Below are 17,492 nucleotides of genomic sequence, written 5' to 3' on the forward strand. Positions count from 1 at the left end.
TGACTTGTTCAATCAGGGCCATAGTTAGTCAATCTCAGACAGAGGAGGTAGAGGTTCCCTTAAATTATTCTGTGTTTTTCAGCCTGTATAATATACAAAAAAAAAAAAAAAATTCCCCGAGTTACCCTGATAGAGAGAGAGAGAGTCAAAAGTAGATGGGAATCACCAAGAAAGAGAAGAATGATAATATCCAGCTCAGGACCCAGGTGTGCCAAGCCCATACCAGATGTGAGTACCTGGGCATATCGGCCCATGAACACACACACACACACACACACTTGGTGGCATCTCTGTAGCCAGGTGGGCAGGAGCAGTAGTATGTAGCACACGCTTCTTGATTAGACCGGGGTTTGAGCCCGTGACCACCAAATACAGAGGATGTGGAAGGTCAGGGAATGACCACCGCATATTCCCGGAGCAATACGGCCTTAGTTGCTAATGCTCCTAAAAACATAATAACAAACAAACACACACTTGTATAGTGTGTGTTTGTTTGTCTATGTACTTGTATAGACATAATAGCATAATATTGTCTAAATTTGCTGATGTGCTTAAAACTCTACAACAGGAACAGCTGAGAGTGAAAAGTGAGAGAGAGAAATGCCCAGTGTGGGTGCACTGGAAAATTGTATGCTTTTTTAAATCTATGGTTAACCTTTTCCATAAACAGCAACTTAACTGATAAGCACAAATAGATTTAATTCCACTCAATGAAGGTTTTGCTTCCATTATAACTAGTCATATCAGTACCTTGTCAGCTGCAGGACAAATTATTTTCAGTATTTTCAAGGTATATTTTCATTGTATGTCTATAATTGATATCACCCTTATTTTAAATGATATATTTGTATAATAAATATGTTCTATATTTGTATATCTAAATATGTTCCAAACCACACGGGCAATCCCCGGCCCACAGGCCGTATCTGGCCCCCTACTTCTTTTGAGGCACCTCTGTAGCCAAGTGGGAAGGAGCAGCAGCAGTGCGTAGTACACGCTTCTTGATTAGACCAGGGTTCGAGCCCATCACCACCAAATACGGAGGATGCGGAAAGGTCAGGGAATGACCACCGCATATCCCGGATCAATATGGCCTTAGTTGCTAATGCTCCTAAAAGCCAAATAACAAACAAATAACGAACTTCTTTTGATCCAGCCCTAATCAATTTCAGCGAAGTTTGTCTGATTCATGGTGGGAGAAAACATGGTGTGTTCTACTAACTCACATTAAGCTGACATCATATGACCTTCACAAAACACACCATGTTTTCTCCCACCAAGGTCGCTTTCTCACTTTGACCAGCAATTTGTGTGAACATGTCAGTTCGGTGCCTGCATTGATGTTGTGTTCTGTTCAATGCCTGAGTTGATGTTGTGTTCTGTTCAGTGCCTGCGGTGTAGAAGACAGTTTGTTTGACAGTTCTAAATATCGCTTATAAATTTGAGACAATGTCAGGGGTTATGTCAAAAAAAAGACAAGTAGATGAAGAGAATTGTCAATTTCAAGACAACTGGACGGAGGATTATTATTTTATTCTGAATAAAGGATTTCCTGAAGAGACACTTTACTTCAAGATGTGCAGATCACCAAAAAATTGATGGACAACTACAAAAAGATGAAATACAGAAGTTGAAGAAGAACTTGGATACCCAGCAGCAAATGTTCAACAAGCAAAGAACGCAGCACCACAGCATTGTCAAAGCCAGCTTTGTGGTAAGCAAAAAAATCGCTAAGCATTCTAAGTCATTTGGTGAAGGAGAATTTATCAAAGAATGTCTGCTGGATGTTGTAAGTATAATGTCCTGAAAAGAAAAAAGACTTCGAGAATATTCGTTTGTCGAGACGTACTGTTGTACGACAGATAGAAATTATGGCTGATGATATCAAAAAAAGTTTAAAAGAGAAGATTGCTAGATTGAAAGCATTTTCAATTGCTTTGGATGACAGCACTGATGCCTCCGATACAGTACAACTTGCAATATTTCTTCGAGGAGTCGATGCAGATTTCAACATCACAGAAGAATTATTGGCGCTTCAGCCGTTAAAAGGAACCGGTGAAGATATATTTGAAACAATCAACACAGACTTCGAGAGATTTGGGCTTAAATGGAGTTCATTATCTGGCCTATGCACTGATGGAGCCCCTGCAATAGTTGGTGCATGGAAGGGATTTATTGGAATAGTTCATGAAAGAGCAATTGAACTACAGATCCATCAGGAAAATTTAACAAATTTTCACTGCATTATCCACCAACAAAATCTGTGTGCAAAATCGATTAAATTCACAAATGTTATGGAAGTTGTGGTAGCCAATATTAACTTTATTAAGTCACGTGCACTTAATCACTGCCAGTTTGTATTTGGCAGACCTATTTTCAGATTATTATTGTCCTATTATTGTGAAGTGAGGTGGTTGAGTAAAGGTAAAATGTTAAAACGATTTTATGATCTGAGACAAGACATTGCAGATTTTATGGACATAAAAGGAAACACAATTAACCAAGTAAAAGATGATGAGTGGGTGTGTGATTTAGCATTTCTTGTAGATGTCACCGGATACCTAAACAAACTGAATCTCAAATTGCAAAAACAAGGACAATTGGTTCATGAACTGCATGGACATGTCAAAGCTTTTTGTAATAAACTAAGATTGTTGGAAAGTCAGATAAGAGCTAAAAATTGTTATAATTTTCCTACTCTAACAACTCATAAAAATATCCCTTATAATTGTTATGGAGAAGAACTGAAGGCACTAATAGAGCAATTTGATACAAGGTTTGCCGACTTCCAAAACAAAGACTCCACATTCACTATATTTGCTCGTCCGATGGATGCTGATGTAAATAATGTGCCAGAAAACTTACAGATGGAACATTGAGCTTCAGGCAGATTTAATGCTAAAATCACAATTTAACAATATTGTTTTGACGAATTTTTATAAATTTTATTTGGTGGAAGAAAAATATACAAATTTACGCACCTTTTCAAGAAAAATCATTTGTCTTTTCAGCAGCACATATATATGCGAACAGTTTTTTTCGAGGATGAAATACAATAAATCAAAAATTCAGACAAGAATAATGGACGAAAACCTTGAAAATCCTATGCAATTATCCTTAAGTAATATTAATGTCAATATTGATAGTCTCTTAGTTCAAGTACAAGGCCAATCTTCACATTAAATTGTTATGTTGTTCATTGTATTATAAAATTTATGTAGAGCTTTATACCAAAGCATTATATTATAAATAAATGAAATATGAAGTTTCAACTTGTTTTAATTCATTTAATATTAATTTTATTTTATTTAATAATTTGGTCCGGCCCTTGACTTGGAGACAGAATGATAATTTGGCCTCTGAACTAGGAAAGGTTGCCCATGCCTGTTCTAAACATTATTCACTGATGCAGCAACAGCCAAAACTTGGCAATCTTTGTTATTACACGCAAGAAATTTCTCCACAATACATTATTAAAATAAAAATGTCATGTAAATTGACAAAGATTGCACATACTTCATTATAATTATTCCCTATGAAAAACAGTTTTTTTTTTTATCCTCAGGGGAAGTATTTTTCTATGAGGCATATTCATTTGTATTTTCTCGGTAATAGGCATGCATTTAAAATTGACATTATAGTACAGAACAAGGTTTGTCTATTGTCATTTGTTTACGTTTGATAAATTGTAAAGTTATTTACATTTTTAACTACTAGCACCACCTTTTAGTTATTATAAATGTTTACAGATATAAGATGAGTTGTTGCATGTAACATTCATTGAAAAGTACTCTCTTCCAAAATTGTTCAACCAATAGGTTATCCCCTCTCTAAAATCTGGAAAATTTTAAAATTGGCATCTTTCAATCTCTTTATTCTGCACTCTTAAAAATCAGGATGCTGATTTTTAAATAGTTTACTGTAGGCAAAATTTATGGACCTTGTATACAGACATGGATCCTAGGCCATAATCCAGCCCTAATTTGGCATACTCTTAAAAGAATAGCATTTTTGCTGCTGAACATAAATCTTGGATATCTTTACAGATAAGAAAATTTATCATTTTAATATGCTTTTCACTCTACTTCATTCAGTTGACTAGTTAAGCCATTCTATAATCTTCCTGAGTGATTTGTGCCAATTTCCTCATAAATAATTTGGTGGAATATGTTAATTCTTTAATCAGAAATCAATTAATTTCTGACATACATTAATTTCTAGCAAGTTAGGTAACAATCGCATTGCATTACATTCAGGCAGGTTTAATTTTTAAAAAAAATTTCTGTTTTCTATGATTAATCAAAGTGAAAAGTAAACCTCTTCTAATTAATACTGTATATAAAAAGTACTTACTTCCCCCTTTTTTTAATCAAACTGAAATATGTGTTTTTTGTGGATTATCTGTAATTAATAGAATAAACAAATGGTAATTATTCATTATTTATTTTGTAATAAATTAATAACAAAAAGCAGTGGCTGCTTTTGAAGAGTGCATACATGGTTCTTGGAACTAAGATTTTTTTTTTTTATCATCTACTATTGTTAATTTATTCCTCCAATGGGTAAACTGTCACAAATAGTTTCTAGTACTTTGGCTAGTTGTATATGGATTACTTGAGATATGTTTGGGGGTAAAAAAAAGTTTCTGTTTGTCTGATTTCAATCTTGGGAGTTGTTATATGTGGATGACTGGATGGATCTGAGCTAATAGGTTCACAAATCAGAGCTAAGATGTTTTATTAAAATTCTACTTGAATGAGATGAAGCGATTACTGCATTTAAAAATTATCCACTAGAATTTCATTAGGCATTTATAGCCATTTGCTTTGAGAGAATCTGAATCGTATATATCCAGTGAATTGTATGTATATATATATATATCCTCTCCTGCCGCAGGGATTTGTTGGCTGCCTCAAAGCTGCTTTGCTCATTTCTTTAGGCCTTGAAGAATACAGTCAGAAATTGAAGGGTTTTAATGGCGCCAGTGGATGTGTTATTTACAAGTACTGTATTTCTGTTTCCTTAAACTTAAACTTTAATCCATTATCCATTACTGTGGTGTCTTTTTTACACAAAAAAGAAAATCTTAAATAGTGAAATATATAATAAAATTACATTAATATAAAAAATGTTATCTGTGAATTTTATAAAATATAAAATTTATGAATTTTAGTATTACTGCAGTATGGTATTCATTTCAAATCTGCATCATTAACTATTTTTTAATTGGAAAAGTATAGTCATAAAAAAAAACACTAGATAATCAAGACTGTTATTTCTAATGAAGTTTTCTTTTGTCTGTTGACCAGTATGGTGTCAAAATTAAGAATAAATTTTAAGTTTCCTATTTTATACTATATATTGCCTTTTCCTTCTCAAAAAACTGGGTGGTGTATAAAATTCACTGGCACCTGCTGATGTATTTGAATTTGGTATGCCAGCTAGAGGATTAATTTAAGTATGATATTTGTATTATCAAATATCATATTGAATTCCTCTCTTATCATTTTCTATTGTTGGAATCCCACTAAGTGTAATTTAGATAGTTCCTGGAGCGCCTCCACGTGGCTAGGGACGGGAGTCGGGACGCAGGTAGCTTGCTCCCTGCCTCCCGGCTGCTAAGACTCCAGGGCCAGCAAACAACAACCATCACAACACACATATATACTTACACACACACACACTTACACACACTTGCCGGCTATAAATAACCTACAGATGCTACAGCGGTATATAGGGGTAACCCTGGAGGCCGCAATCAATACAAGAATACCTTATCCCTTGTCCCTTATCATTTTCTAGGTTTTAATTATGGAAATAAAATACCTTATTTTCAAATGTTAACATAAAGGTAGAGTTCTACTTTCAAATTATTTGTATAATTCTAAAAATTTATATTCAGTATTTAAGATAAACTTGGGTTTTGAATGTTTTGTTTATCCAACGTGCTTTTTTCATTTATAGTTGAAAGTTGCATACAGAGATGAAAAGACTAAATAAAGAAGATGATGTTATGATGTCTGAACATTTTAATGAACAGAATAACATTATGAATGAACTTAATCATTCTGTTCAGATTGTGAAACCTGAGAGTAAGATTGATCTTCCTCTAGCCGATATACCAAAAACTTTAGATAGTCCAGATTCCAAAACAGAGTAAGTATGCAAATTTGTTGTTAATATTGGAAAAAGAAGAAGAAAGCAAGCGTATATAGCTTTAACTAAAAAAAAAAATGGTCATGTTACCTTCAATCACTTCATTAACTTATTTTTCCAAGTATTTGTCCAATTCCTCTTTAAATTTAGATAAATTTTCTCTATATGCAAGACTGAGAAAATTTACTATGACAGTCAGTTACCTTTTGACTAAAGGCAGATTCTCACACATCTGTTCTTCAATTACCCTTTCTTAGTTTTAATTTTTGTGCAATATCTCGAAAACGATTCACTTAAGGACCCATGTTTACTAGGCTTTTTTTGCATATTGTAGTCTGTACAGTTCACCTTTAAATTATTGACCATCACTTTTGAAACACACTGTATTTGCAAATGTGCAAAACAGATTTTTGATGACTTAAAGGCAAAAGCATTCTCAACCAGCAATGAACTGTGTGATGACTTTAAATCCAGCAAAGGTTGGTTCAGCCACTTTAGGCCAAGTGTCATAAGACATAGAGAAACTGCCAGTGCTAATCAAGAAGTAGCTGAAGCCTTTAAGGTGGAGTTTCAAGACTCATTGAGAAGGAGGGTTATCATCCCCAAAAAGGCTTCAATGTAGACAACATGGGCCTCACTGGAAAAGAATGCCCAGGTGAACATACATTACAAAGGAAGAGGCCTCTTTGCCTGGGCATAAGCCTATGAAGGATAGACTTACTCTGTTGTTCAGTGCCAACACCTCTGGAAATTTTAAGCTTAAGCCAATGCTGGTGTACCACTCAGAAACCCCAAGAGTGTTTAAACAGCAGACGATCGTCAAAAGCAGGGTAGGTTTCTTCTGGTAGTGTAACAAGAAGGCCTGGGTGACAAGACCCTTCATCAGTGAATGGGCTGTTGATGTATTTTGTCCTTCATGGCCTGGGTAATGTGCCAGGCCATGATCCTGAACTTTGCTGATCTCTGGAAGTGCAATTTGACTTCATTGCAGTCAAATTTCTCCCACCTAATGCCACCCTTCTGCTTCAGCTGATGATCTAGCAATTGCCTCCTTTAAAAAGATATACACGAAGAAGATGTTTTCCAAGTACTTTGAAGAGACTTCAGGAACCAGAGCCATCTGTTGTTTTTAATGTTTATAACCTGTATTTATCAAAACAATATTTTGAGTTTAAAAAAGTAAGTAAAAAAGTAACTTCATCATCACTTTTTATAATTTTTTATCTTTTTTCAAGTTTTTTAAATGTTTTAGTATTTATTTATTTAATATTCTGTGTGAAACTAATACATATTTCCATTGTAAAAATCACCTTTTAGAAAGAGAAATTGCTGAGTTATGTGGTTAATGAAAATTTCAACTTCCCAGGTCTTGAAAAAAAAAAACAAAAAAACAATGTATTGTTAGTTTCACATTACAATATTTCCATTATGTGGTGGGTCTCTGGAATGGATTACCATCATAAAGCAGGGTCCACTATACTTTTTAATTATTTATATGTTTAGGAATTGACATTTTAAAGACTTAGAACAAATTCAAATACCAAGGTATTTTTGGGTAGGGAATTAACATTCTTTCTTTCACTTTTCTAGAAAAAAGAAAGGTGATGTAAATGATGTGCCTTCAGTACCATTCTTTAAACTGGTAAGGAAGTTTTTAGTAGCTTATTTTTTTCAGCATTAGAGCATAACAGAATACAATTCTTTTTTCTAATTGTAGAATTAATTTTGAAAATGCATACACAATAAAAATTTGTTTACTATAATGTGAAAAAATAGTACATTATGATTAAAGAAATACAACCTCATTCCTGTGAATTATCCATGCCAAGAACTGTTAGTAATATAAATAACTTAATTATAGTTCACATTTAGTATGTCTTAATGCTGTACATTATATATTTGTGATGACTTATAGTCCTCTGGTGAGCATACATACCCACGACACCTGAACTCTAGGACTGTCTTTGCCTGTAATAAATTACACACAATGCTGCAAATCATTAGAAAATTTAAAGGTGATAATATGCAAGAAGGTACCTGAGTTGCTTAATATAAGAAGGATTCTTTTACATGACAACATTTATTGTCATGAAAAACCTGTATGAGTTCAGGGAGGAAATCTCATCTTACCTTTCAAAAGATTTTTCAACAACAGACTAAACACAGGGGTTAAAACCAAAACTTTAATAAAATAAATAATGATTTGATAGGTATAAATAGAATACAAGGTAGATTAAAATGAAAAATAAAATAAAAACTAATAAAAGCATTAAAATCAAAATAAAATGTCAGGCAGCTATTTTAGCAGAATGCTCCTTTATTAGCTCATTCTCACTTAACATACAGCTCTAAATTGGCAATATAAGCCATCAAAGACTAATTTTCATTGAAGGATGCAAACTTACATCATAAAGACAATTCTTTGTTATCACAAATAGCCCTGAATGATCTTGATGATTATGTTGAATAGTAATATAACCATGTCATAAGATGTATGTTGTTTTATTAAAATTAAGCAATAAATTTGTCAAATATACATAAATTCTGGTGACAATAATCCCTTCTCTTATTATGCAATGATAATTATTAAACACTGTTTCCCTCTCTGTGTAATGCAAAACAGAATTATGACTATTTCTGAAAGGCTTCTCTTTTTGTTTTAAGAAAAACAAAATTCAACAATTTGAATTTTGTTAGTTTGTTTTATGCTTATTTTGAAATTAATACTGAGAATTTCAAATTGCATCTGAACAGGCTTAAATTTTCAAATAGACCAAGAAGATATAAACATTTAGCATTAGCATTAGTAGAGGCATACGATACAAGAAAGCAAGCTTATGCAGCATCAGCCAACCTGAGCAAGAGGAAGAATCCCATCAGCATCCAGCTTGCTCACCCCATTCAAGGCCTTATACACCTCAATCAGATCACCTCACAGGTGCCTACTCTCCAGGCATTGAAATTTGTAGAACTTAAGCCTTTCTTGGTAAGAGCACCCCTTGGTTCCCCTCACCAATCTTGTTGCCCTTCTAGCAACATTCTAGCAACTCTACATCCTTCCTAAAATGAGGCCTCCAGACCTGTACACAGTACTCTAGGTATTGCCTTACCATTGCCTTGTACAATGGGATAATCACCTCCTTTTCCCTGCTAGCAAAATTCCTATATATCATTGACAAGACTCCATGACCTGCCGTGGCAGCCTGTCTGCACTGCTCAGCAAACTTCATATTTGACTGCACAATTACCCCCAGGTCTTTTCCACTTCCCTGAGTGTAGTACCACACAGTTGGTGCGTTTCTCTTCGGTTAGTGCTACCCATATTCAGTACTTTGCATTTGTCAATGTTAAACTTCAGTTGCTACTTCTCAACCCATTTGCCCAACTTATCTAGATCCAGTTGGAGTAGCATACTGCCTTTACTGTCTTTAACAACCCTGCCAACTTTTGTATCATCTCAAAACTTGGACATTAAATAATGCATATTATTTACTTCGGTTTGGATTGCATGCATCTTATAGCCATATATCTATGACTATATGTCTCGATAATAAAGATATACAGGCTTTCAAGGAGACTTTCATGAAATATTTATAGTTTCTGAGAGTGCCATAAAGTTCAAATTCACACAAATTACACTGAACCATATGGTTCAGGCCCACATTGACTGCTAAATACAGTTAATGATTTTATTTATTATTGAAGTGATTAATTGTGAAGTCCTCTGACCTAGTGATCATGTCAGAGTATAAACTTTATTATTATTATTATTATTATTTAATTTAGTGATTAAAAGTAGGAGGTAGTATTTATAAAGAAGTTTTCTGCAAATCATTCATTTTGACTTCCTAAGGTATGATCACACTGAATGTATTTTCATGAACTTCTTGCTTAATATGCATTATTTTGTCAAGTATAACATCTTTTTTGTATTTCTCTTCTCCTTCCTCAATAAACATTATATTTCAAATTTCATTTCTGTATATGATTTATTATTAATTAATTTATTTTTTAAATAAAAATTAATTTTTATTTTTTTACAGTTCCGGTTTTCCTCAGGTTTAGATAAATTACTAATTGCAGTTGGATGTGTGTCTGCTACAATATGTGGTTCTGCAATGCCAATTTTAGTTGTTTTTTTAGGTAATCTTCTAGATTCATTTGTTAAGTATGATGTCTTTGAACAAAATGTCGATTTGAACACAAATCTCACTGGAATGTAAGTTTATTTATTTATTTATTTGGAATGATGCATGCATTACAGTGCTTAAATACTAATTAACGTGTATGCAAAAATACAAAATAAGAATTAACACGAATCTACAATAAGCAGCAATATGCAACAATTTACAGCTATGAACAACATATAATTAAAAAAAAAAATTACTTTAGCACACTAGTAGTCAGCTTCCTGAATTAATTTTTGGGAACAAAAATGTCAGTCTTGTGAGAATTAATTAGTTTCATACTGTGAAATACCAGACTCATAGATGAATAATCTGTTCTAAGAAGAGGCAAGGAGAATATGTATTGATGACAGGAATTTGGTTACGGAACATTCCAGCCCAGCGAATAAGAGTTAGAAGAGCAGGAGAATCATTAAAATTATGAGCTAAATTATAAATGACACTAAAAGTCAAATTGTAAATTGAGAGGAATTAAATAAAACTTGTTGCATGGAGCATCATAATTTCTATGATCGAACTTGATGAATTTCGTGAAATGATGGAAATGAATAAATTTGAACTGAAGCACAATCTAGTAGGTTGGTTGTAGTAGGTTGAATATGGCAGGGTCTAAATAATGCCTTAGTCAAGGACAGGTAAAACTAGTTGCTTGAAAAGGGTCACAACAGTAACCTCACTATTAATAGCCGAGGTATTGCATTTAACAAGACCAAGAAGCTGAAAATCTTTGGAAACATTGTTATTTATATGAGCCAATGGATGAAGATCACAGTATATGGTGACACCAAGATGGCTAAAGTGATCAATTCCAATTTCGACAAAGGTAAAGAAAGCCAATACGAGAACCACAGCAAACTTCAGGAAACTTACTGGACAAACTGGTTTCCCACTACTTCAGTTTCTCCCCTTACATTCTTGGTAAACAGATGGTGTGTGTTATCAGTAGTGGCAGTAGAAGTCAATAACAATGTATTGATTAGTTTTTTTCTCATTATTAAAAGCAAATTATTGGAGTTCACGAGTGTAATGCCTTCACATCTGAAATTTGCTTATGGGTACACCTTCCAGACTGCCTCAGTCTTAGGGTGTTTATCCCCCCTTCCCACTGTTTTAAAGTAGGAAACAACTTCTACAAATGGCGCATGTTATTGGTAATGGCAGTAGAAATCGTTTTCCTATTTTAAAACAGCGGGAAGGGGGTGATAAACACCCCAAGACTGAGGCAGTCTGGAAGGTGTGCCTGTAAGTAAATTTCAACTGAAAACACTCACGAACTCCAATAATATGTTTTTAATAATGAGAAAAAAACTAATCATACATTGTTATCAACTTTTACTGCTACAGCCTATAACATGCACCATCTATTTACTGAGAATGTAAGGAGCAACTGCAGTAGCGGGAAACCAGTTTGTCCGATAAGTTTCCCAAAGTTTACCATGATTCTCGTGTTGGCTTTCTTTACCTTAGCCCCAATCTCTTACTGATCAATATGATAATTCAGTAGTATTTAAGGTTTAAGCCAACATCTGAGGGTAAAACTGAAAAAGCTTGCACTTAATTGTGTTTAAAGACATATTGTTTTCACTGAGATGAATTTAATATGAGGCTGTAAAATATGAGCATCGGAGATTGAATCTATAACCTTATATACTTTAAGCTCATCAGCAAAAATTTGATATTTGACATCAAAAGTTTGGAGGAGTGTTGTTATGAGGTCATTGAAATATATGAACAGTAAGTCCCAGATGAGGCATTCCACAAGAGTTAAAAACAGTGAAGGATGGAGCCCTTTCGAGAATGACCATTTCTAACCTCTTGTTTAATGACCAAATTACATAGTCAAGTAAAGGTGGTAACACTTAAGCACTTTCGGATGAACAGAGTCAAAGTTTTGGCAGTGTCTAAGAATAGACAATCAATCTGATGACCCTTATCCATATTCACATGTGTGAAGTGCGGAAATAAGGCCAAATAGTTAAATTTTTGACAAAACCACAGAAAAGATTGAGTTGTGTGAAGCGAATTCAGTGTATCTGAGCTATTGATGATACTGAGAATTGGTTAATTTTTTAACCTCTTATCTGATATCTGAGAAAGCTGCATGCAATAACTGGGTATGATTCTTAATAAAATACTCATGTAAGAGATTCTTGGAATGGATTATAGTTATAAGCCAAATAGACGTCAAATGGGGAAAGTCTTCCCACTTTGAATTAGATTTTTAAAGAATAAACAACTGAATCCCATTATAGAGCTTGTTGTAAAAATAATCAATGTAACAGTCAGTTGAATCAAAATCAGATATGTTCTGCCTGTCAGAATCGGAGAAAAATCTGCTAAGAGATGTCCAGTCTGCTGATTTTAAACAGTGGGACAATTTTTCTAATACATTTTAGTCAGTATTATCAAGAACTAAATCCAGTAAGATTGGATATGGTCAGACAGGATGACCACATCTTCCTGTGATATATTAGAATCCGTTTAAAAACTAAGTCAAGGTGAGAACTATTCCTGGTAGGGGAAATAGAAAAATCTGAGTTCAGTTATTGCTTAGTCAAATTTAGTGAAACTGAATAGCAGTCAATGTAGGTTGGCATACAGAATCAAAAGCACCAGAAATAGTAAATCACGATAATAATGGGGATAGCTTTGTTTGGCCTCATTAATACAGCTTGATCAATAACATCATCCAAAATGACTGCAGAGCCAAGTCAACAAGAGAAGGCAGATAGAATAATATTATGAAAAATTTATATCAGGAGCAGGGATATATTTTCTGAGATTAAGAAGTGCCTGAAAGAAAGAACATTGACTTTTTATTAAGGAGCACTACAGTTCCTTCACCCCTAAATTACAGTCAGTATGTTAGAAATATTTCTGTAGAAAAAGAATTGACATCCCAAAAATGAGTAAAAAGAACTAATATCCTTAATCTTCCACAATTAGCATAGTAAAGAAATAACAAAGGTGAATTAGAAACTTAGCTAAAAACCCTTGATAGCTAGGTTGCATTAACAGTTCTCTTCTTTGAGACAAAGCAACAGAGTAAGCAAAGGGCTTGATGAGAGATCCCACTTGCCAAACAGCAGTGTTCAAAACAGAGCTCTGTTCCTGGATGCTACTGGCAATCAGAAATGAAGCATAAGATGGGAATTGTGATGTGAGTTTACAAATGGTGGCCCACATCATTATTCAAGTACTTCTGAATATCCTCAGCAGTGGTTGAAGGCTTGAGTCTATTAATGAATGTTTTGGCTTGAGCAGAAATGGCTTGGAATTTTGAATAACTGTCAGTACTCAGAACACATTCACAAGGCAAGTGAGATTCTCCATGGAAGGCGATTTCTTATCGATGATAACCATAGAAACAGTATGAGATTGAGAACTATTTGAATGCTGAGATGGTGGGGTGGGGGTGACAAAGCGACTCCATCATCTCTGAAGGAGAGTATAGAGTCTTTGAAGCATTCTCTGAGGTGAGTATAATAAAAGGATATTGGGATATTTTGTTTTAATGACTTGGTTCCTTGAGAATGTTCTCTGTTGTAGGATAATTATGATCAAAGTGTAAGACTCTTTATTTGCACCAAGAATATTTATAGCATTGATGGATGGTGCAAAGCTTGTGTAGCATGGGCATGAACCAGGCTGTTGGCACAAGAAAAATTAATTCCAGAATTATAAGGTAAAACATTCAACGCTAGAGAATCATTCTGGATTGGCCCAATAAGATTGTTACTTCTATTAAGAGCATTAAGTGGTCTTGGTAAAGAGGGATCGATTGGTATGGCCTGCGAGGCGATTGTGAATGGCGATCCGAATGCTGAACATCAAGATACGGCAAATTTTAGAAGATGGGATTTGATGCTACAAAGACTTGTACACTGAGGAAAAGAGGAGACGACTTCACCAGACTTTATTATTGAAATATCTAAATAAACAATAAAGCTTTTTTCTCATCTCTCATGATTTTACCATTTCATTAATAAAATTTTTAAAATTTTTTTTAAAAATTTCAAATCCCTTTAGCTATCATGTGCAAATTGTTTATATATTTATTATAATTTGTTTATAAACTGTTTCTCTGGTATGCATTCAATTAAAACCCACTATAATTATACCTCAATCAGCACGGTTTCATATAACATGGAACAGTTTCGGTACCAATTATCAGTGCTATGCGAGGTATTGTTATATATTTCTGGTCTTTGATGTTTTAATTTTTTACTGCATTGAAAGATTTAGTATATTTTGTACTATAAAGTATTTAAGGGCAAAGGCCTTGTGCTACGAGGTAGAATGACTAATATGTAGGTTAGTGCAAATGCATCATTTTAACATAGTTATCTACCAAAGTAGTTAAATTAATTAATTAAATTGGCATCGTTTTGGTTATATCTCATATTGTGACTGCCTTCACAATGAGTTGCCGTGGTATTTTACTACCTCGAATAAATAACACTTCAGCAGTGGAGAAGACTATTGTAATTTATTCTCAGCGGATACCACCACCCAGACGGCACCGTTTCAAATCAAGTTTGAATTTAATGTGAAAAAAAACCCATTGGACCAGATCTATTAAACCAAACAAATGAATTATAAAATCCAAACCTAAATCATGAAAAATCTTAATTCAGACGATCATTTCAAAGCTATTTGTGAATTTAATGTGAAAAATAACCCATTGGACCAGATATATTAAACCAAACAAATGAGTTATAAAATTTAAACCAATATCATGGAACTGTTTTGATGAGAGCCTAAGAGATCAAGAAAACTGAATTTTGTAATAAACGAAAAAAAAACCCAGGTGCTTTTTTTTTTTTTTTTTTCTTCTCGGTGGGGTGGGCAGGTACCCTGGTGTTGCAATAGTGACAACCCACTTATGAAGTATAACTTCACAATATGAGAGATGCCTGATGGTGCGTAGTGATATAGACTATAAAAGTATTTAAGGGCAAAGGCCTCATGCTACGAGGTAGAATGACTAATATGTAGGTTAGTGCAAATGCATCATTTTAATATAGCTATCTACCAAAGTAGTTAAATTAATTAATTAAATTGGCATCATTTTGGTTATATCTCATATTGTGACTGCCTTCACAACGAGTTGCCATGGTATTGAAGGCTGTCACAATATGAGATATAACCAAAACGATGCCGATTTAATTAATTAATTTAAAATGATGCATTTGCACTAACCTACATATTAGTCATTCTACCTCGTAGCATGTGGCCTTTGCCCTTAAATACTTTATAGTCTATATCACTATGCACCATCAGGCATCTCTCATATTGTGAAGTTATACTTCATAACTGGGTTGTCACTATTGCAACACCAGGATACCTGCCCACCCACCAAAAAGAAGCCAACTAGCTTTGAAACGGTGTCGTCTGGGTGGTGGTTATCCACTGAGAATAAATAACAATAGTCTTCTCCACTGGTGAAGGGTTATTTATTCGAGGTAGTACAATACCATGGCAACTCGTTGTAAAGGCAGTCACAATATGAGATATAACCAAAACGATGCTAATTTAATTAATTAATTTAACTACTTTGGTAGATAGCTATGTTAAAATGATGCATTTGCACCAACCTACAGATATTTTGTACTGTATTGTGGTGAGTTTTAATAAAAATTATCATTTAAGAATGCCCACATTATGATTAGAGATTGGTGTCGAATAGAGAATTGATAAAAAGATGTCACCTACTGTTGCTTTTTTTATTATTATTTTTATTTAATTTCAGTCTGCTTCATTATAAGCATTATATAAATGTCTTACTGTATCAGTTCTATTCTTTTGTAATTTTTTATTGTTCATTAATTAGGACTGCAGAAAATTATACTGAAAAGTTTTTGGATGACTCTGAAAAGATGAATATTGGAATGTTAACTGTAGGAATATTCCTCTTCTTTCTTGGTTATATTATGGTTAGCTGCTTGAGTATGGCAGCATCAAATCAAGCACACAGAATTAAATGTAAATTCATGCAAGCTGTTCTAAGGCAAGATATTAGTTGGTTTGACACTAATCAAACTGGAGATTTTGCAAGTCGAATTACAGCGTGAGTATCAATTTGTTTTACTTATGAATTTTTTTTATAAATTTAATAAATAAGGAAAAGAGAGAAGAATGAGGCAGAGGATAAAAAAAAAGAGGGAGTAAAATCTTACCAGAATGATTCACATTTCCAGACTTTTCATAGCTCTAAAAGCTTTTTTTCCTCATTTTCATTCTCTGCCAAGATCTGCTTCTATGAAACATATGGTTCACAGCTGTAAATAATATGTGGTTAACTCAGATAAAAATAGTTGTGCAGTCACTGTCATGGCATAACATTTTAATTTCTGATGAAACAGTGTAACCATCTTTCAGGCATGCTTTTGGCCACCAAAATGACTTAAATTTAAAAATTGAAATAGCTGTTAAAGTGATATCAGTTTTAGTTTTTCCTTCATTATTGGTTTGATTTCTCTTCTGTATCATTAATTGCTTTGTTGTTGAAGAAATTTGGCCATAAAAAAATCAAATAAAATGGTTGTTTAGGCTTTGTTAAGCTTATTCTAGCACATACGAGGTGTGGCAGTAAAGTTCCCAGACTGGTGCTGTTGTGGTCATGTGTGATGAGTTTGAAAATAAATGAAAGTGGTATGTTGTAGTTCAAACTTCCTCCAACAGATGGTGGTACAGTACACTGACAAATTGCAAGTAACAACTAGTTTCATTAGTATCATTAAAATTCTATGTCCCAATTTTGCAATGGAGCAACAAATGTATATCACATTTTTTTTTTTTTTTTTTTAAATTGAGAAAATCTGCAACAGAAATGTATGAAATGTTAAAAACTGTTTATAGTGATGAAACTTAATGTTTATTAAGTTATACCAGTGTGTTTTTTTGAATGTTATGAGCAGTTCAAAGATGAACATGAGGATGTTTGGGACAACCCAAGAAGTGGGCACCTGTCAATCTCTTGAAATGAGGACAGATTTGCAAAAGTTTGGGAAATTGTAGCAAGAGATCATCATTTGACTGAGAATGTTGGCTGATGAGTTGAATGTGAATGAGAAGATTTGTCAAATTCTGCATGAAGATTTAGGGAAAAGGAAGGTCTGTGCAAAATTTGTTCTGCATAGCTTTGTG

General features: G+C 33.7%; 2 protein-coding genes across 2 annotated transcripts in view; both read left to right on the forward strand.

Moving 5' to 3' along the window:
- Window positions 1-17,492, forward strand: part of LOC150090691 (ATP-dependent translocase ABCB1-like) — a 125,549-nt gene that overhangs the window by 36,930 nt on the left and 71,127 nt on the right. Inside the window, exons 2-5 of the mRNA XM_090379448.1 lie at window positions 5,965-6,156; window positions 7,747-7,798; window positions 10,200-10,375; window positions 16,177-16,413. Coding sequence (XP_090235574.1) covers window positions 5,984-6,156; window positions 7,747-7,798; window positions 10,200-10,375; window positions 16,177-16,413 — 638 coding nt within the window. The 5' untranslated portion in view covers window positions 5,965-5,983. The remainder of the gene's footprint in view (window positions 1-5,964; window positions 6,157-7,746; window positions 7,799-10,199; window positions 10,376-16,176; window positions 16,414-17,492) is intronic.
- On the forward strand, window positions 2,430-2,879 carry LOC150090692 (general transcription factor II-I repeat domain-containing protein 2-like). The gene has a single exon (XM_090369058.1). The coding sequence runs from the start codon at window positions 2,430-2,432 to the stop codon at window positions 2,877-2,879; it is 450 nt and encodes a 149-aa protein (XP_090225184.1).

Source organism: Mastigoproctus giganteus, chromosome 1 (genome assembly GCF_048544385.1).
Source record: "Mastigoproctus giganteus isolate SK-2022 chromosome 1, ASM4854438v1, whole genome shotgun sequence".
NCBI lineage: Eukaryota > Metazoa > Arthropoda > Arachnida > Uropygi > Thelyphonidae > Mastigoproctus > Mastigoproctus giganteus.

Coding starts and splice junctions, on each gene's coding strand:
- LOC150090692 (XM_090369058.1), top strand. CDS start 2,430: ATGTTAAAACGATTTTATGATCTGAGACAAGACATTGCAGATTTTATG.